Source organism: Coloeus monedula, assembly GCF_965178545.1.
Source record: "Coloeus monedula genome assembly, chromosome: 26".
Taxonomy (NCBI): domain Eukaryota; kingdom Metazoa; phylum Chordata; class Aves; order Passeriformes; family Corvidae; genus Coloeus; species Coloeus monedula.
This window is the reverse complement of record NC_138806.1, coordinates 4,031,608-4,051,608: the sequence shown is the minus strand read 5'-3', so window position 1 is coordinate 4,051,608 and position 20,001 is coordinate 4,031,608. Positions and strand designations below refer to the sequence as shown.

Sequence of the window (20,001 nt, the reverse complement as noted above, 5' to 3'; positions counted from 1 at the left end):
GGAAGCAGAGCCCTCTCCCAGCTAAGACCCTGCTGTAACACCACCTTTTATGTGAACACCAAACTGCTAACGGGCAGTGCCCCACACCAAACCCATCAGGACACGGCTCCAGGCCAGAAGCTCATCCATCCCTCCAGCTCCACCCCCCCGACACTGCACAAGAGAAAAGAGTACAGACTGTCAGGTCAGAGCTGGACTTCGAATTTTCTTGCTGCTTTGGAGGAGTAAATCACTGCCAGGGGAAAACCATTCAACCAGGTTAACTGAACACACAGCTGCTGCACACCGGGAGCTCGGCGCTGCACATCCCGAACCACCCACGATCCCTGCCTGGAATTCACTTGGCACTGAAAGACTCACCCACGTCATGGATCAGTAACAGGAAATCACACATCAAGCTCAACAAAAATCAAGTTTAGCACAAATATAAAATATTCAAGTGGGTTAATTAAAAAAAGTACAGTGAAGGAATTCAGCCCAGAGCAAATTCAATATTCCCTTAAACAGGACAATCTTGGGAACACAAAGCCCTTAATTCCAGCTGCATCACAGGGAATTCTCACATAAGCTGCTCTTTAAACTCTAAGCAGCGTTTCTCTGATACAGAATTGTAAGCTCACATGTTATCACGGAAGTTTAATGCCCAAGTGGGCCTTGCTGGGAGAACCATGGGGAAAAAAAAAAAAAGAAATAAAAAGAGCCAAGAAGCCAGGCCGGCAGGTGAAATGGGATTGCACGAAACTGGATTGAGCCTTGGCAGTATTTCCAAAAGATTAAGATAACTTACAAGTTACTCCAAACCCTGGAGGGACCAAAAGATTCAAAGCTTTATTTTTTTTTTTTTTTTAATAAAGTTAACAGTAAAACAAAATTCACAAGCCTTCCCCTCCCGAGCTGGTTTCCTCTTCACACACACAACACACAAACAGAGGCTCCAACCCAGAAATGAAACTGCTCTAAGGACAACGAGACGTGATGGAGGAGGAGTCTGGGGCTGTCCGTATTCGAGGTTAAAAGAAGCAGATCAGGTATGTGTGGTTTGATTTGTGTTTGTTTGCTTCTTAGCCAAACTGGAAAAAGAAATTTCCAGGCCCAGAAGCTGAAAAAGAAAATGGAATATAATCAGGACCTTCCAAATTGTTTTAGTGCAACCCTAAGCAGCACAAGGATGGCCAAGCCCACACACACCTCCAGAACAGGGAGCCCATGGGTTTGTGGCTTTTGAACCCAGAAGAACCAGAATCAGCCACTGGCTGATGCTGTGCAGGCAGAACTTTGAAAAAGGTCTTAGATTTGTGGAACAGCCAAATGCTCTCCTCAAGCAGCACAGCCACTGAGAGCCCCAGCTGCCCTGCCAGGGGATTTGTGTACTTACGATTCCAAGGCTGGGAGGACAACACCTCACCTACCTTCGAAGCTGAAGCCCCCTGGCCCGCTGAAGAAGGCCTTGAAGATGTTATTTGGATCAAATTCTACAGGGAAGAGAAGGAATTCATGAGCTGCAGCGAAAACAGTCATTACACTCCCACAGTTCAGGAGCTGTCAGCTCACTGAGGGTCCCGAGAGTGTCTCAGAGTGGCCGAGTTGGGGGACACAGGGCTGGCTCCAAGCACATGGGGCCATGTAGTGACCACAAACAGGTAAAGCAGCTGTCACAGAGAGAACTTGCCACGGGGCAGCCCAAGGATCTGGATAAGCAGCATTTAGGGACTCACAATTACGCTCTAACACATCCTGTGACAGATTTCTGCCTAATGGCAGCTACTGCCCACCAGCTCAGCTAAGGACAACACCTGCAAGTATCCCAGCCTGTTCCCAACTAGAAACAGTGCAGCCCTGCCATCCCAATGCTTTCAGGGACCAAACCAAGTCAATTCATGGAATCATTCCCAAAGGGAAGCTTGCTTTAGGGGATAAGGTAGACTCTAAAGGGTCTGATGTTGTTAAAGGCTGCCATGGCAGAGTACTGTAAAGAACACTGACCTCCCATGTTCAATCCATCCTCTTCCAAATCCTGCCCACTGTCATAGCGGGCCTTCTTCTTGGGATCTGACAGGATGGTAAAGGCTTCACCAACCTCCTTAAATTTCTTCTCTTCTTCCTTCTGTACTTCTGCACTTGCTCCACTGTGTCGGTCTGGGGATACGCAAACAAGCAGGAAAAAGCTTTTAATTTCTAGTGCAAACAGATAATGTTAAACATTCCCAAGCTCCTGTCCCAGAACATGCTCTAGATCTGTGGGGTCAGAGCTGCTATTTGTCCAGAAATTCCCTCTTCCATACACATTTCTGCCTCAGTGATGGCTACACAGGGCACCTAAGGACTGCTGTGGGTACCTGGATGGTGCATTAGTGCTCGTTTCCTGTAAGCCTTCTTGATCTCATCTTCAGAGGCGTTTTTGTCCACCCCCAGGATTTTGTAGTAGTCTTTCCGTTTGCTCTTTTTCAGTTCCACCTGTGCATTCTTTAGGAGCTGCTTGTGTTCTGGAACGGAGCACAACACCAGAGGGGAGGGGTTACTCCATCCCTTACACTTCAGGCCACTCAAACAACAAGGGGACAGTCAAAACAAGAACCAAAACCAGGCATTCTGAACCCAATGCACTGCCTCAGACACAAGCTGAATTATCATCTCAGCAATCAGTGATGGGAGAGAAAACAGACCAAAGACAGGGATTTCCAGCGCTTCTGAGGGCTTCTCCATATTGTCCTGCTGGGGTATTAGGCTGCAAATCAAAGCATATTGTGGGGAAAAAAGGAACAACAAAAAAATTGCCAGTTCAGGGAAATTTGTGCACACACAGAGTGCCCTTGTGCTCACCTTTCGTTTTCTCTGTCTGATAAACCTTCTCATAGTCTCTTACAGCATCTTCATACTGTTCTGTGTCCATGTAACTGTGGAAAGAAACACTGGTGACCAAGGTGTCCTTCACAGGAACATCAAAAGGGCTTCAGTACAGGCTGTCTGGGTGGATGTGGATTAAGAGAAGTGCTCTGGACTGCAGCAGACCAGACCTCAGAGGAGCCCACACAGGGCTACTGCTGGGAGTCCTGACAGTTGTGGGAAACCCTGGCACAGGAACTGCACTCTGGGCTCCAAGGGGACACTGCAACCTTCTTTGGCAGCACAAGTTCTGCTTTAATGACCTGATAATTCCAGTATGCAGCTGCAGGAACTGATCCCAGCCAGCTCGAGCTCCAGGAAGCTGGTGCAGGGTCAGAGCTGGCACAGAGCTTCACACTGGCAGTGCTGGTCAGGAGTGACAAGCCTGGCACCTCCGAGGGACACGTGCCTGTCTGTCGCCCCCTCAGCCTTACTCACACATTAACTACTCACTGTAATTTAGCAATTACAGAGATGGAAGGTTGGAAAAGTTAGATCTTGGAGGTCTTTTTCAATCTCTTTTCCAACCACTGTAAATTTGCAATTGCAGACATGGAGAGAGAGGCTCTCTGGGACAGAACATCTTATGTTCATCTATAAACACAGTAAGTCAAGTTTTAGAACAAATTCTCCCTAAATCCTGTTCAGACGGACATCAGGAAGAATTTCTTCACTGAAAGGGTGGTCAGGCATTGAAACTGGGTGCCCAGGGAGGTGGTGGAGTCACCATTCTGGAGGATGTTCAAGGAACAACAGGACATGGCCCACAGTGCTCTGGTCTAGTTGACAAGATGGTGATCGGTCAAAGGCTGGATCCAATGATTTTGGAGGTCTTTTGCAACCCAAATGATTCTATAAATACACCATCAAGAGGCAGTGTCCAATCCAGGCAAGCAGGAGAGACCACAGAGAGCTACCCCCATCTCCTCAGCAGCATAAGGAAGAGGAGTAAATTCAGGGCCCCCCTTCCATTCAGTTAAGCTCCAGATTTGTGATGCTGTCCCTCAGAGCTGCCAGGAGGATGCTCCTGCCCACACACATGCTCAGGTGCCCGATGTCAAGGTGTACTCACCACTGTGCCCTCCTCAGGTAGGCTTTGACGTACGTGTCGTCCAGCTTCACCGCGTTCGTGCAGTCGTCGATTGCTTCTTCAAGTTTCCTAAGCTACAACGTGAGAAAAAAGTGAGTAAATCCCACACAGAGAACAAATTCTGCACCATGATTTTAGGCAAATGAAAGGTGTGAGGAATCTGAGAAAAGCTCACTGTTTTCTGTGTCTCTGTCTAGGAACTTTTTTCCAATTTCCCCCAAACACTGAGCTTTTGTTCCCTGGGAAAAAATAATCAGAAGCTTGGCCAGAGACATGACAGAGCTATGTGGTGCTTCTGTGTAAGAAATGCACTCAAAACCAAGCGTCTTCTTGAAAACAATCCCAATTCTGTGTCCAAACTAATTCCTGGGCAGGAAGATAAACCTAAAAATATTTTAAATAAATCTTTTTCAGGAAAAGCATTGTTTGTTTTCAGACACAAACAGCCATGTCAGACACCCATTATGTTGCCCCCAGCTCATCCCACTTCCCAGGTTTTGGGAACAGCCTGTGTCTCTCGACCAAGTGGGGGTGTCTGGGGCAGCAGCATCAACACTGGGACAGCTGAGGAAGAAAAATGCCCAGAGGACACAGGGTGGGAATTGGGAGCACTGTCACATGACTGGCTGTTTCTCTCGACAGTGCAGGACTAAAATTGAACAGCAAAGCTGAAAAAATGTCATGGGGCTTTAAATTAGGTAATTTTTTTTTTACATAAAAATCCAAAGCAAGACATGATTTACAAGAAGGAAAAAAAAAAAAAAATCTGCTCATTCCTGGGAAGGAAACAAACAGAGAGGGATGCCTTTTGCTGACTAAGATAAGGCTAAAGCACGTCCCTTACCTCCCTCCCACTCTGTGCAGCCCAAGTATTTGAGTTTTGTTTCTGCAGGAGTCGATTGCTGGCTGCTGGGAACAGATCCAAGTGTTGTGCAAGCACAAAAACCCTGAAACACTGTCCATGGCCTCAGAGATGCAGCTGCCCAGCAGCCAGGGCAGCCTGTGCTTTCCAGAATAACTGATCTGCAGTTTATCACTGCTGTGGTGAGGGACGTGGTGACAGACACCTGCCGGGTGACCGTCCCTTACCTTTGAATTAACCGTCCCCCTGTTGCAGTAGAGTTTGGCATTTGTTTTGATATTATTTGGGTCTATTCCTAGTGCCTCTGTGTACAGTTCATATGCTAGTTTGTAGTTGCCTTTCTTGAACGCTTTATTCCCGTCTTCCTTCTTCGCTTTAAGTGCTTTGGCATTCTGAAAGGAAACACACCTGGGTAAGGACACGAGGTTAGGGGCACCAAGCACCTTGTTCTGCCAGACAAGGACCCTCAGACACAACAGTTCTAATTTGGTTTCAGACATTGCTGCATGATACAAGTCACAGCCCTGCTCCAGCAGCTGAAAATCTGGAAGCACTAAGGAACAACCAGTGCTGATTCCAGGCGTCCTCCACAGAAAAAAGGGTGCCTAATTTTTAAGATGAGAACATGACAGTGCAGTAAATTTACGGATTAAAATAAAAGGACTGTGAGCTCACTTTTTGAGAGCTTTATACATATGAACAGATTTAAAATCAGTCGAAGAACCACACCAGGGAAGGAGCAACAGGAGGGAACAGTGTTAAACGGAAGTCAGGGTGTTGACGTGGATATTGGACCTTAAAGTTAGGAGTTCCTTTAGAACCAATCTACCTTGTTTTATTGCTCCTGTATATATATGACCAGGGAACAAAAAAGTGTGAAGGGGAGGCTGCTTCAAAGTATCACAGTGTACTGAGAAACAATTTCTAGGAGCTTGGTTTTATCTGAGGCAGCAGCTGGTTGTCTTTGGGAAGGGCTGGACACACTGCCTGCTCCTGGAGATCTGGGAATGGCAATGCTGAGGGAGGGAGAAGGGATTGATCCAGCAGAACCAAACAATGTGTTTGGTTTAAAAAAAACCCCAGATCCTGGTGATTTTGCTGCCCCATCTCCACCACTTACCCGGCAGGCAAGACAGGCCTTCTCGTGGTCAGGGGCCATCCTGAGGGCCTGCACAAAGAACTGCACGGCCTTCTCGATGCAGTCCTCGTAGTACAGGCACAGCCCACGCACGTACAGCGCGTCAGCATTGGTCGAGTCCATCCGCAGGATATCACTGCAACACACAGCAATATAGGAAATCATCCCTATTCCTGTCTCCTTCTGACCTCCACAAGCACCTTCCTCCACTGAGCTACCGGGTTATTTTAACAAGTCTGTCCTACAGATAAGCCAAAAAGACAGAAGCCTGCTCAAGCAGCATGGATGCAGCTTCCCAGGAAGTTTAATGGGGATAAATTCACACCCTCCCTCCTCATCACAACATGCATTAAGGAATATTTCTATTTTATATTCCCTCACTTACTCCAGATGTGAGGCACAGGCAGCAGCCAGGACACCCCAGCAGGTGCTCCTCAGCCCCAGCCCTTGGACACTCACCTGGCCACGGACTGTGCCTCCGGGTACCGGCCCAGCAGCGCCAAACACTCAGCCTTGAGGATTTTGAACCGGTGACACGCGGGAGCAAACTCCAAAGCACGATCCATGCAAAACACAACCTGGGGTGGGAGAAACCACAGGCGTGAGCACAGCAGAGAGCCAAGGGCCTGGTTTGAACAGCTGCCCCACGCTTGAGATTTGTGTTTGACCAGGAAGGCGAGCGTGCAGACACCCACCTCCACTGCTGCTGGAGATAGATTTCATTGGAAAATTTTCCTCATGTGCAGGTTGTGCCTTTCAAAGGGCTTTGTGTGCCAAGGTCTGAGGCATCTGCCACATTACTGTGACAGAGCCCCACACAAGACTCAAGGGACACCTGTAGGAGGTCCATCCCTTTAACTCTTCTAAACTGTAAGCCCTAAAGAAAGGGCCAAGAAGTACAATCCTGCCCCTGTTTCCTGCAGTATAAAGACATGTGGGAGGGACAGAAATTCAATAGACTGAGACAGTTTGGACTGGACAAAACACAAAAAAAGTACAGTGCAAGGGCTGATCTTCCACTGGCCCGACAGCCATGGGCAGGGTGAGCTAATGGGTCTTTTCCATCCCTGCACTCTGGTGGGGACATCTGTGCAAGAACAGGGCATTGTTCCCCAAGGTTCATCTGCTCCTCGGCCCGTGACATCACGGGGCCCTGCTGTGGGAAGCACTGTGCTCCAGAGCCAAGGGCTCCTGGGTGAGGCAGGAGCAGCTCTCCAGAAACAAAGATCACGTTTCATGTTGGCCTCCCCACTGAAGTGGGACTGGGGAAGTGAGGGACAGATGCAGACACCCAGAACGTGCAATACAGGCAGGGCAATTCCTACACGAGAAATTCAGATTGACCACACATCCCATTTGCTCCTCAGAAGAAGGTGATACAAAGCTGGGATTTACCCTTCCAAAATCTTGAGCTTAGCCTGAGAGCTCAGCCTTAGACCTGAACAATGAGCTCAATGTACTACACAATCTCCTCTCTGGGGTAAATCTGCTCCTTACATGCATCCACTGCACAGAAACAGTTGCATGAGAAGTGCTTGGTGCCTTTCAGATTTCATATTGTCATTTCTTGTTCTATCAGGTCAGTACCAGCTGCATCCTGTTACAACCCTCGGGAAGAAAGATTTGGAAGCTCTAAGGAGAATGCCCCATGCAGATCTGCATTCCTCCTTGTATGACCCTCTCTGGCACACAGCCTGCCTTTTTTTTTTTTTCTTTCAAAGAGTTGAGAAAGAAGAATCCTGGATATGCATTTCAGGAGCAAAGCGTGATCAAATGCTGCTGCTGACAAAATCTGTCTCAAACAGCTCATTCATGACTCCACTCACCCTGCAAAGCAAACAGCGACAGAGGGCTTGGCCTGAGCCAGTTACCTCACTTGTCATTTGGTCAGTGCTCAGGGAGCACGAGCTCTGCCACTTTCAAAGCTGACACAGTTCACCAGCCAGCCCTGCTCCAACAGATGGGGTACAGAATCTCCCAAACACCCAGCAAGGAAAGCAGTCACACACCTGCCTGGGCCATGTCAAACACACCAGTTCTCATCTAAGACCACACCAAACAAGTTAAACTCACCTTCCTGAAATCCCGTTTCTCAAAATCCACTTCAGCTATTTTTTCATACTCAAGCACAGTCGTGGCATTCTTCAGCTGAAAGACAGAACACACAAGTGCTGCAGGACAGTTTCTGCTCTGAAATGCCACCAAGCAGCATTTGAGCAGCCAATCCCTGAATGTCAGAGCCAAAACTACTGCAGACCATGGACCAATAATGCAGATGACATGATCACTTTTGCCAGCATTAAAATCAGCTGGAAATCAAGTGACCGAACTGGAAGCCCAGGAAATTGTACCCTGTGAAAGAGACACAACAGTGGCAGCTGCCTTACACCATTCTCCATTTATCCTTTGTCCAGCTCAGCCTCCTCAGCATCTACTGGGGACAGTTAAATCTGAAGATCCTCTTACCTCCTGCTGTGCCTGAGTATTCTTATGATCCAGTTCTAAAACTCGTTGAAAGCAGCGGCTGGCAGCCATGGCATTCCCTAGGGAAAGGTGGCACTTCCCTTCCCGGAGATGGCCCTGGGAACACAGATAAAAAGGAGTTGCAAGAGCTGTAACAGGTGCAGACAAGGTACTGAATGAGGAGCCTGATGTTCTCCACGTACCCGTACAAAGCTGTCATCCAACCTGACCGACTGCTGAGCATCCTCCAGTGCTTCTCGGAACCTCCCCAACATCATGAGTGTAGCAGCTCTGTTCCCATAATAACTGGCATTATTGGGACATGTATCTGGAGACAATGCAAGACTCACTATCAGTATGACGTAGCAGCTGCACAACTTGTGGCACTAAAGAACATTGGCCCTGACTGGCATTATCGATCTGGTGACATTTCCCAAGGTAATTAAAGCAGGCAAGAGGTTTTCATTCAGCACGTGCTGTCAGAAACCCCACTGGTGTGTTTGAAATCATCAACCAGCTCCGATTTTAGACATGGTATTCAACAAAGATTGGTATCAGCTGTTCTCACCTATGGCTTTTGTGTAGTAGTTGTACGCTTCATTGTAATCTTTCTTGGCATAGTATGCATTTCCCTGCTCCTTGAACGCTTCTGCTTCTCTGAAAGGAAGCAAAACACCACATTTCAGAGGAACTGAGCACCAGACAGATTGTGACCATGACAAGCATTTGATCCCCAGGCATAACTGTTCAATGCTCCAAATGTTCTTGTGAGATCTCCTCAGCACACACCACCCAGCACACCTCATTTCCTGCTGGCTCCCAGATACTTCAGTGCTTTACTCGGGATACTCAGGGATATTTCCTGGCCAAATTTTACAGGGATGCAGCCTAAAGCCACCTTTGAGTCCCCTCAGAGAGTCCAGCAGAACTCCCTGGTACAGGGTTCACCCAACAGCCCCCTCCTGCGATGTGCTGCACCTCAGAACAAAAGAGACAGCGCTGGCTCTTTCAGGAGTCCCACATACTTACGAGCTAGAGCCAAGAACAATTTCCACGTTCAAAATACAGCAAAATCAAAGAGAAATATGGGTACAAGCCTGCAACAGAAGCCTGGCACTGCCTTGGCAACAGGTCTAGAAATAGTCCTCACACTCAAGAGCAAGCATTTGCAGAGACAGTTTGGGACATTTAAAAACACACAGCATATGGTTCAAAGCAGCTTCCCTTAAACTCTCGAAAGCAAAGCTTCCCCTGAAGGAAACCAAGCCCCTTCTCTTCCCTCCTCTCCCTTCAGCCTTTCAGCTGCACAGGCCGAGAGGGAGAGCACACCACGGTGATGGAGCAGCAAATGCGAGCAGTGCTGCACAGGCTGACCTGGGAGGGAACAAAGGGAACTGTGTTGGAACAAGTTCCCATGTTTTCAGCCTTGCTCAGGCTGCCATTGGCCGCTCCTATACAACCACCTCATGCAGGGGTTGTTTTCACTGAGCCATCGCAGATTTCCCAGCTGTCAGAACAATGGACACTGGGAGCTGGGAAGTGTGCTCTTCACTTTCAGTTTTAAGTTCTGCTGTGGGCTACACCCCAGCCAAGTCCAGCCACAGCCCTGCGGGAGTTAAAACACTGGGATAAGATGAGATGGGTAAAAACGGTGGCAGAGCAATGGGGTAGCACACACCCACTGCCCCCCAAGAGCCTTGTCCTGGCTCCCAGGTCAGCTCCTCCTGCCCCTGTTCCAGAAAATGATTAACTCACCCGTCAGAGATGGGAAACTGCCATCCCTCCTCTGCCCCAGCCCTCCCAGCATCACACCTGAGGCAGGTGCTGTAGCCTGGCTTTTCCTCAGGAGCCAGTATCCACCAGAGCCCCAGGAGCTCTGCACCCTCCCAGCTACACTGATGTACAATAAGGATATGCCTGTGGGATGGATCCACATCACAAGAATCAGGATGCAAACTCTGCATGATTAAAATGTTTCCAAACACAACCACCTTTTTTGAGTATTATGGATCAAATATCTAAATACAGTGGAAAAACTACCGAGCAATTCTGCACGTTTGGAACCTGGGCAGTAAAGACTTTTCACCGTTCTCTTGTTTCTGTAATCACAAATAGAAAAGAAAATCACAGATCCTTTGAAAGTTCCTTCCCTCAGGTCTCTGTTGTACAGTGTAAAGAAATGGGTGAACAGTCTTAATGGCAGAATTCACCTGAGCCACCACCACAACCTGTCCAGCACAGCGGGCCGAGTCACAAGTCTTTTAACCATTTTACCTGTCATGTCATGAGGACTTACCATCTAACAGACACACCTAAAGGCTGTGTGCCAGAGCATCCCATCTGCCACAAACTGCTGGGAAGACCTGGAAAAATGGGAGGAAAAAACCATAACCCTGGCAAAACCGATTTTCACAAAGCACTGGTACTTTGAGATGCCAGAGAAACACTCCCACACAAGGACTACTGTTTTCTACTCTTTTTTAATGGTCTGTTTTCCTTCTGAGCATTTTAATGCAGATCAATGTCACAGTGCCTCAGGTGACACTGGCAGAAAGGAGAGCGCAGGTATTTCTGCTGCTCACATGGCCTAAGGCTTAATGATGAAAATTGTTAAAGCAAATCACCCCCACAGCATGAAGGTAAAGGATCTGCCAGAGCTGTCAGGCTGGGCTTGAGCTCCAGCGCCAGGACAGAAGCAGCTCTGCCCTGTTGTGCCCTGCTGACATACAGAGCACACAGCCCTTGTTTACCACGGCTCTGGCTCCAACAAGGAGAGCTGCAGCCCCTGATCTCACTGGGGATTGTTTCACCCCAACAGATGCTGCGGCCTGAATGAGCTCATTCTGCCTCCCGCGCTGCTGGGGCCTGCGCTCCCCACTTGCTACTTTTGACACCAAAGAAGAATCGTGCTTTGCTAAAAATACGCCCCCGGCTGAATGGGTGGCTTTGTGACGGGGTCAGTGTCTTCGCAGGGCTGCTCCATGCTGGACACAGAAACAGAGAAGAGCTGCACCAAGGAGCTGGGGAAGAAGCTTGTCTTTCATCACTCACATGCACCACAGGCACAGGAGGGGCTGGTGGGAGTGACTCTCCTTGCAAGTGAGGCAATTATTTTTTTCTCTTTTATGGTATTTCTCAGCATCTCTAATACTTGAAGCACTTTGGTCCCTGCCTCCCCAGAGAACCTGCCACCACAGAATCATCTGGGTTGGAAAAATCCTCCAAGATCTTTGAATCCAACCTGTGACTGATCACCACCTTGTCAACCAGACCAGAGCACTGAGTGCCACGTCCAGTCGTTCCTTGAACACCTCCAGGGACGGGGACTCCAACTGCTCCCTGGGCAATGCCTGACAACTCTTTGTGTGAAGAAATTCCACCTGACATCCAACCTGAACCTCTTCTGGCACAGCTTGAGACCAACGAAGACAAGCAGCAGCTCTGTGAGCTGACACTCCCTCGCACACTCAAGCTCTGAGGATGGAGCTCGCTGCCTGCATGGGGAGAGAGGAACCAGCACAAGGCTCCTTCTCCTCCCCGTGCCCTGTGAAAGCTCAGCCTCTGCTCGTTCCCAGCACAGCAGCTCTCGGAGAAGCCATCCCGCGCACAGTGACACAATCCCACGCTTGCCTAACAACTCCTGCCTCCTCCTCAGAGCTTCCACACGCTGCCCCCGCTCAAGTGCCGATCGTGGCTTCCACCTCCCACTCCAGCTCCCAGTGAGACTCCCGCAGACCTATCTCGCAGACACCTGATTTGCTGTCATTGGAACCTTTGGGGATCTGTAATCCAGCAGCTCTTGCTCCAGGTGTGCTGGCACAGCCCCTGGGCAAGGATGTGCCAGTGACAGAAATCCAACACCTAAGCAGGTGGCAGAGTCACTTCTCTCCCAGCTCTCCTGACCCTCACTCCCACTTCACTGCCTGCCTCCGTTATGAAACTCTGGCAAAACCCTAAAATAGCCAGGATTTAAGGAAAGCTCCAAAATCCCATCCTGACCAAGCAATCTTTCCAGTTATGCTCTGGCAAAAGCAGCACACCTGCCTATTTTGTACAGTTCTTGCAGAGGCTTTTTCTTTAATAGGATATGGTGCCTCTATCAGGCATTTTTGGGGGTGAAATCCCACCCAGATTCTCAGCTGTCAGATGTGACTCAGCCGCTGGGGTAAAATGAGTTGGGTGATCTCAATTCAGTTTACAGCAGGCAGATGTCTGGAGCTTAAAATTAGCCATCATGTTTTCCCCTGGACATACAATACTCTCCCCTCCCTTCTTTCAGGGCTTGAAAGAGAAACAAAACACTGTGTGCCAGACAGATACACAGGGTGCACTTTAGAGACCCGTCCTCAGGTGAGGTTTGACACTGAGTGACGATTTAGACATATGGGAATATATATTTGCAACTTCCTCATGAGGGGCTGTGTCGAGCTCTTCTCTCTGGTGACCAGTGACCTGAGGGAGCAGCTGGAGCTGGGTGAGGGAGGGTTAGATTGGATTTTAGGAAAGGTTCTTCCCACAGAGGATGTCTGGGCACTGGGACAGGCTCCCCAGGGCAGTGGTCACACACACTCGTGTGTAACACGCTGCCATGCCCCAGCTGGGCAGCGCTGACCGCCGAGGGCAGAGCAGAGCAGTTTCCCGGCACATCAGCTCCCCCCAACGCGCTCCCGGCAGCACAGACACCATGGCAGCGACTCAACAAAACCCCCAGCCCAGGAAATCCCAGTCTGGACATGCAAATATCTACATGGATGGGCGAAGGACTCACCCATGGAAATGTAACAAACGGCTGCCTCCAGCCTCTCCAAGAACAGAACTGAACCTGTACCCACAAGGTGCTCCAACCCCCAGAACATTCCCTGTACCCAAGGGCAAACTCGTGGAAGACCAAAAGAGCCGTAAGAACTGAAATATGCCACAAGAAATGCAAGAACTGACCCAAACCTTCCCTGCAGCCACGAGCGAGAGCAGCAGCCGAGCCCCAACTTTAATTGTGCAGTTATGTAATTCCCGGAGCTCGGAATTAACCTAATTCCCAGCAATGGCCCCATCATGCCTGGCAGGGCCACAGCGTAACTTTTGTGGAAACCCATGGAAGGGTCTAGAATCAGCCTGAGACCGCTTTTTTGAAGGAAGGAATTCCTTTTGAACGAAGGAAGCCAGCCAGCTTAAGAATTCCATGGGAAAAACAACTGCATCTACATTATGATTCACCTCAAAAAAGCACATTTCATGTTAAGGAAATAGGCTGAAACTGTAGCTATGGATCACCTTTTCCAACTGGATAAAGCAACTGCCTAAGTTAGATACTGAAATACTCTGCAGACGCATGGGGAAGCAAACAACTACACGAGTACCTTCTGCTGCTTCTGATATGATCATAAGATCATAAAATAATTCCAGATAAGTAAAATGGGCTGGTTTATCACCTGGGAAACCCAACTGCCCATTTACAGGCAGAACAGGAACAGCAGAGCCTTCTCCAGGTTATCCCAGAATGACCTGGTGCCCCTCAGACAACTCGCCCCCTCCTGCTAGTGCTGCCCCGAAAGCTGGTGAGAAACAACATCTGGAGGAGTCTCACCGAGATGCACCTCATTTCATGCACTGGAAAAGCCTCTTGGTGCTCACCAACACCTGAAAACATCCACGTAACACCTGCAGACCTGATCAGTGAGTGACCCACAGACTGGCCAGGCCTGGAACCTCCAGGGCTCTGTGTGGGCCACTCCGTGCTCGTCACTTTGCTGCGGGAAACGACAATGCCCCACAGAGGCACCAACACATCCCAAGTCTGCAGCAGGGGCTCTGCAATCTCCTAACAGTATTTTCCCAACAGCTGGAGGTATTTCTTCTTAAGAGGCTTCCACATGCTCCAGCACTGAAGAAGGAGGAGAAAGATTCAGCCTGGAGCATGCATGGAAGCCAGAACCCAAAGCTGCCAGGAGGATGACAAGGAAATTCTCCCTGGCAAAACTCCAGGGGCCCAAGCTCATAGAGCAGCTGGGAGCAGGGAAAAACTGTTCCCATGGGTGAGAAACCTTTAAAATTAATGAAGAAAAAAGTGAGTTTTTGGGGGTGGCTCAGTCCTGCTCATCAGCTGCTCTGTACTGGTGCACCAATGGATAAAATTAACACAATTACATCAATGCTTTCCGTCTGGACCCCAACAATCCATGAGGCAGCAGTGGACAATAATTATCCTCTGACCACACTCCATTCCTGTGCCCTGAACACCCTGGGAGCCCCTGGCATGTCTGCAGCTGCTTCAGGGCGTTAGTTACAGCCATTCTGAAATGCAGATCTCCCCTTTTGCTCGTTTTCTAACTTTCCAGTTTTACTAAGCCATGAAGAACAGAATCGTGCATTTGGACAAAGGGGAGTCCTTGAGCAAATATTCTGCTGTACTGTAATCTCTAAATGGAAACACAGAACATGGAACCCTCGTTGCTGAGTTATCATAAGGATTCTGAAAAGGTTTTCTCTTATTTTATCTGATTTTTACGTAAGTGAGCGCAGACACATCCCGAAGGCTGCACCAAATCAGTGTGTCCTGTGCAGAGCTCACCCAGCCCTCACCTGGCCCGGGATGTTCCACAAGCACCTGACTGACAACTTCTGAGGCTCCAACGCAATACAGCAATTATTGCTCTGATTCCCACGAGAACAACCGAGCTACCACAGCAAAAAAGGAAGGGTTGGGGTGGGAAACAACTTAATGCACAGGACTGCAAAGGAAGCGGGGTGTGCAGGGCCAGCTTCCCAGGGAATCAGCTCCTGCCCATATGGGTTCATTTTATCAAGGAAAAGGTGTGACATCCCCAAAAGAACACAAAAAGGAAAGATCGTGAAGGCACCTAAAGCAGTGCCTGGCACAGCCTCAGGATGGAAGGAAGGAGCTGGAGGTCACTACCTGCAGACACCTGCGCCTTCAGCCAGGGTTTTACCTCTGGGAATTTTTACCATTTCAAACACACCGTTTTGCTTGCCCAGGAGGCAGGAATGATGTGCCCGCACAGGCCTGTCCCAGCCTCACAGGCTGGGCGATCCCAGTGCTCTGTGAGCCCTAAGTGCCTCTTCAGCAGCTCCTCCTTTCCTGCTCAGCAGGACCTCCCCAGGGAGCTGCTCCTCAGGCCTCAATTCTACAGAATCCCTTGGGTCATCCATGGGAGTCTGAAACCACCATTCCTCAGAGGCCACTTTTGGTTTTGTTTCCTCTTCTTCATTCCACTGAATCATCTTCCAGAGCAAATGTCTCCACTCCTACAGGAACAGCTCCTTCCTTCCAGCTCCCTGGGAGACGAACCCAGCACCTGCCACTACGGAGAGCCAGTGGTTTCCTGGACAGGGACCTTCCCACCTCTCTGCCCACAGCGCTCCAGTTCACTCACTCCTGGGAGGAAAACGTGCGGGAAAGGTCGGGATCCCACCTCCCCCTGCTTCAGGTGACACTGGCAGCTTCCCCGGGCACGGTGCACCAGAGCACTGCACGGACAAACCAGGAGCTCCTGGATGATGGAGCATTCCCGGAGCAGGGCTCTGCCCAAGGCGTTTTTCCCGTTATCCGCAGCAAGGAACGACAGAGCGAAACCCACTGTGGGCAGGTTTCAAACGGACCAGGGGAACGGGGTGATGCAGCAGCAAAGGGTTCAGGAGTTTGAAGCCTCCTCTTCCCACGCGTTTAATCCTTCCCCCCGCAGCGAGGAGGAGGACGCGCTCCCCCGACACCGGTGAAGGTGTGTGGCCTCGGGACACAGGGTGTGAACTGTATTTCTGGGACACGCCAGTAGCGGGTAGATGTTCTAATCCCGGTGCGCACGGAGGCCGCGGGAGCTCACTGGGACACACCGGCCCCGCACCGCAAACCCAGCAGCTCCCGGGCCCTGCCGTGTGCGGCCCGTGGCTGTCACCGCCCGCCGGGCCCCGCTGCGGAGCCCCAGGGGCGCCGCCGCTCCCGGCCGGCCCGGAGAGAGGACTTTGCCGGCGGGGTCCGCCCGTGCAAGGACCGGCCGAAGTCCCCGGGAGCGCTCCCGGCCCTGCCGAGCACCTGCGGCCGCCCTGCACCGCGGCCCCGGGCCCTGCGGCGCTCGCAGCCTCGCCGGGCCGCGGCCCGCCCACCGGGAGGGACAGGGGCCGTCCTCTCCCCGCCCGGGCCGCCGCTCTACCTGCGCGCCTCCTCGTCGCTGTCGGTCTCGCCGGGCCCGTCGGGCGCCGCCATGACCACATCGCACTCGGCCTCAGCCGCCGCTGCCGCCGCCGTCGCCGCCATCTTACCGCGCGGGGCTGCGCCGGACCGGGGCGGGACGAGGCGGGGCGAGCGCCGGAACGGGCGGGGCCTCAGCCGGTGGGGCGGGGCGGGGCCCGACCGGCAGGGGGCGCCCGCGGAGGAGCCCGGCGGCGGCATCGGGCGGGGCCGGTACCGGGAAGGGGGCGGAACTGGACCGGACAAGGGGCGGGGCTTACACAGACCACGCCCCCTCCCGCCGCAGGGCGGTGCCGGGTCCCGCGGACGGTCCGCCCGCCCGCAGGGGGGCGCTGTGGTCTCGCCGCGCCACTCCCGCCGCCGCCGCTGGTGAGGCTCGGCCGCCGCTGCCCCGGTGAGGCGGGATGGGCAAGAGCTGCAAGGTGGTGGTGTGCGGGCAGGCCTCGGTCGGGAAAACTTCCATCCTGGAGCAGCTGCTGTACGGGAACCATGTGGTCGGTGAGTGCGGGGCCGGGCGGAGGCCGCTCCGAGGTGGCGGCCCCGGGTGTAGCGGGCAGTTCCGGCCCTGGGCAGTGCTGGCTCTGGGGATCCCCCTGGGCAGGGCTGTCCCTGGTCACCCCCTGAACACACCGGCGGTGGGGAAGGATGGCACAGCGCGCCTGGCGGGACAGCTCCGCGGGCTGTGCCAGAGCCAGACCCCCGGGCAGGGTCCCCACGTGTCCCCTGCCCACCCCCGTCAGGCTCGGAGATGATCGAGACCCAAGAGGACATTTACGTGGGCTCCATCGAGACGGACCGGGGGGTGCGGGAGCAGGTGCGCTTCTACGACACGCGGGGGCTGCGGGACGGGCTGGAGCTGCCCAAGCACTGCTTCTCCTGCACCGACGGCTACGTGCTGGTCTACAGCACCGACAGCAAGGAGTCCTTCAAGCGTGTCGAGCTGCTCAAGAAGGAGATCGACAAGTCCAAGGACAAGAAGGAGGTGAGTCCCCCGGGAGAAGGGGCTGCGGAGTGGGATCTGCTCCCCTGGGGCAGGTTCTCACCTTTCTTTTCTCCAGCCCATCACAAAATGCTGATGGGTCCCTGATCTGTGAGACTCCCAGCAGTAAAAGGCTCTCTCCTGGGATGCCCTCTGAGCATACAGGAGCTCAAAAGCTCCTTCCAGTTTGGGGCTGGTTTGGGACACACAGTCCCCAGCAGGAGGGGAAGGGAGCACTGGGATCATGGGGTTTCAAAAGGCCTCAATGTGGACAGGGAATCAGCGGCAGGGCTGGGCCTACCACTGAGGGTCTTCATGGCAGAGCCAGCCACCAGCCCTGCAGTGCTGTGGTTGGAACCTTCAGGGGCCCTTTTTGCCCTTTTGGAACAGGTCACTATTGTGGTTTTGGGCAACAAGTGTGACCTGCAGGAGCAGCGCCGGGTGGATCATGATGCAGCCCAGCACTGGGCCAAGGGCGAGAAGGTGAAGCTGTGGGAGGTGTCCGTGGCTGATCGGCGCACGCTGATCGAGCCCTTCATCTACCTGGCCAGCAAGATGACGCAGCCACAGAGCAAGTCTGCGTTTCCCCTGAGCCGCAAGAACAAGGGCAGCGGATCCATGGATGGCTGAGGCTTCTTCCCCTTCCCTTCCATTGCCACCTCCTCTTCCTCACCTTCCTGCTTCCCTCGTACACACCTCCTTCTGAGTCCTGTCAGATGTCATGGAGCCTGTGGGAAGCAGGTGGCAGGAGGAACAATCATCCCAGGGCTGGGGATGGTCCTGGAGGATGAGAGAGGCAGTAGGACAGGGACCACTCGTCTCCCTGCCCAGCCCCTGCAGCTGTCAGAGGTGCTACAGGAAGATCAGGATTCACTCAGTGACCCCCTCTGCTCTCAGGTGCATGCTGAGGGAGGGGAGCAGAGGCATAGCATACACTGGCTGGAATGTGGGGATCAGCTCCACATCTGGAGGGAACAACTCTCCTCTTTTTCTATTTCCGTATAACATGTGGGAAGAGCCTGTTTGCTGGCCCTGCCTCCAGCCAAGCAGCTCTGCTTGCCCTGCCCCAGCTGCCTCTGTGCTGCTGCTCCCTGGCAGGTTGTCCCTTACCCTGGCAGTCTCCACTGCTCCTTTATGCACAGGAATATCCAGGGAATGCCTAGAGCAGGGCAGGTGCTGTTCCTGGGGGCAGGGTACCCAAATCCACTATTCCAGCCCCCCTCTTCCTGAGTGCAGACTCAGCCATGAGCTTGGAGGAGATGGGACTGTGCTTCACCTGCACATCTGGATCCTTGGAGGAGCTGGGACTTTACTTACCCTGCACACTTGGATCACTGGAAGAGCTGGGACTTTACTTACCCTGCACACCCCAGATGCTTTGGGCTATGGCAGCTTTCACTGCCCACCTGTCACAGTGCTGCCTCCTCTCAGAACCACCATAAGACAAGGAACAGGTGCCCCACTCCTGCCCAGCAACACGCATTCCCTTCAGGTAGTCTGGATGTAGGAAAAGAACTGATGAAAAGCCCCAGTGTGTTTATACTTGTTCCTTTTATTTACTGAGTAACACAATAAAGCGATGAGATTCGATTATCAAAATATTTCCTTTTTTTTTTTTCCCAACAGTTATAGTACATCAAAAAAATATACAATGAACATTACAGGAGGGTACTGGCCAAGTCCCTAGAGTCTGGATATTCCATTTTGGGTTGGTTTTTTTTTTTTTTTTCTGTTTTTTTGAATCAAACTTCACATCACTCCAAGGTTATTTACAGAGGGGCACACGTTACCGAGCGCTATGGACTATCCCTACTCCTAGTACAGCATGTGCTAAGTCAAAGGCAGTAAATGCTTTGGAGAGCAAGAGGGGGTTTGGGGGGATGCCATAACGGGGGTTTCTTACGCAGCTCGTTGCAGTATTATTGTTACTAGAAGGAATGGCTTTCACAGGGTTAAAGTGCCAAGTACAGGAGTGCGTCAGGACTCCACTGGTGAGGGGCAACTGAGCAGCCACGGCTCCAGCACAGGCTTTTTGGAACAATGGAGGGGAACAGGCCCACTGGTGCCACACAGCTCTGCAAGCTGGAGCCTGGCTGCTCCCAGCTCCCCATGCTCCTGAGGGGCTGGGCACAGGGGGCGACCCATTGTCCAGCTGCTGCAGCCGGACTGGGGGTGACTCCAAGGGCCTGGGAAGGGCACAGTGAGACGGGCAGGGGTGGCTGGAGACACGCTGGCCATGGGCTGCTTGGCACTGGGGAGCGGGGACAGCGTCCCTCCTGTCCCCTGGGGTCCCACCAGCACAGGCTCCTGTCTGCTGGGATGTGGGGTTCCTACGCGTCCTCTGGGCTGTGGGACAATCTCTCTAACCCTGGCAAAGCTGTTT

At 52.0% G+C, this 20,001-nt stretch overlaps 2 protein-coding genes across 2 annotated transcripts; one reads left to right on the top strand and one right to left on the bottom strand.

The window, feature by feature from the left end:
• Window positions 1-803: 803 nt before the first annotated feature.
• On the bottom strand, window positions 804-16,840 carry LOC309582303 (dnaJ homolog subfamily C member 7; the record flags this gene model as incomplete). The annotated part of the gene is made up of 14 exons (XM_082297381.1): window positions 804-1,099; window positions 1,410-1,472; window positions 1,984-2,136; window positions 2,337-2,483; window positions 2,821-2,894; window positions 3,956-4,047; window positions 5,063-5,227; window positions 5,956-6,109; window positions 6,433-6,551; window positions 8,047-8,121; window positions 8,440-8,553; window positions 8,640-8,764; window positions 9,005-9,093; window positions 16,602-16,840. The coding sequence occupies 14 exons, from the start codon at window positions 16,838-16,840 to the stop codon at window positions 1,062-1,064; spliced, it is 1,647 nt and encodes a 548-aa protein (XP_082153507.1). The 3' UTR covers window positions 804-1,061.
• A 169-nt stretch (window positions 16,841-17,009) lies between these two features.
• On the top strand, window positions 17,010-19,217 carry LOC309582319 (NF-kappa-B inhibitor-interacting Ras-like protein 2). The gene is made up of 3 exons (XM_082297397.1): window positions 17,010-17,137; window positions 17,380-17,621; window positions 18,009-19,217. Exons 1-3 carry the CDS (start codon window positions 17,044-17,046, stop codon window positions 18,246-18,248), a joined length of 576 nt encoding a protein of 191 aa, XP_082153523.1. The 5' UTR covers window positions 17,010-17,043; the 3' UTR covers window positions 18,249-19,217.
• The last annotated feature ends 784 nt before the right edge of the window (window positions 19,218-20,001 follow it).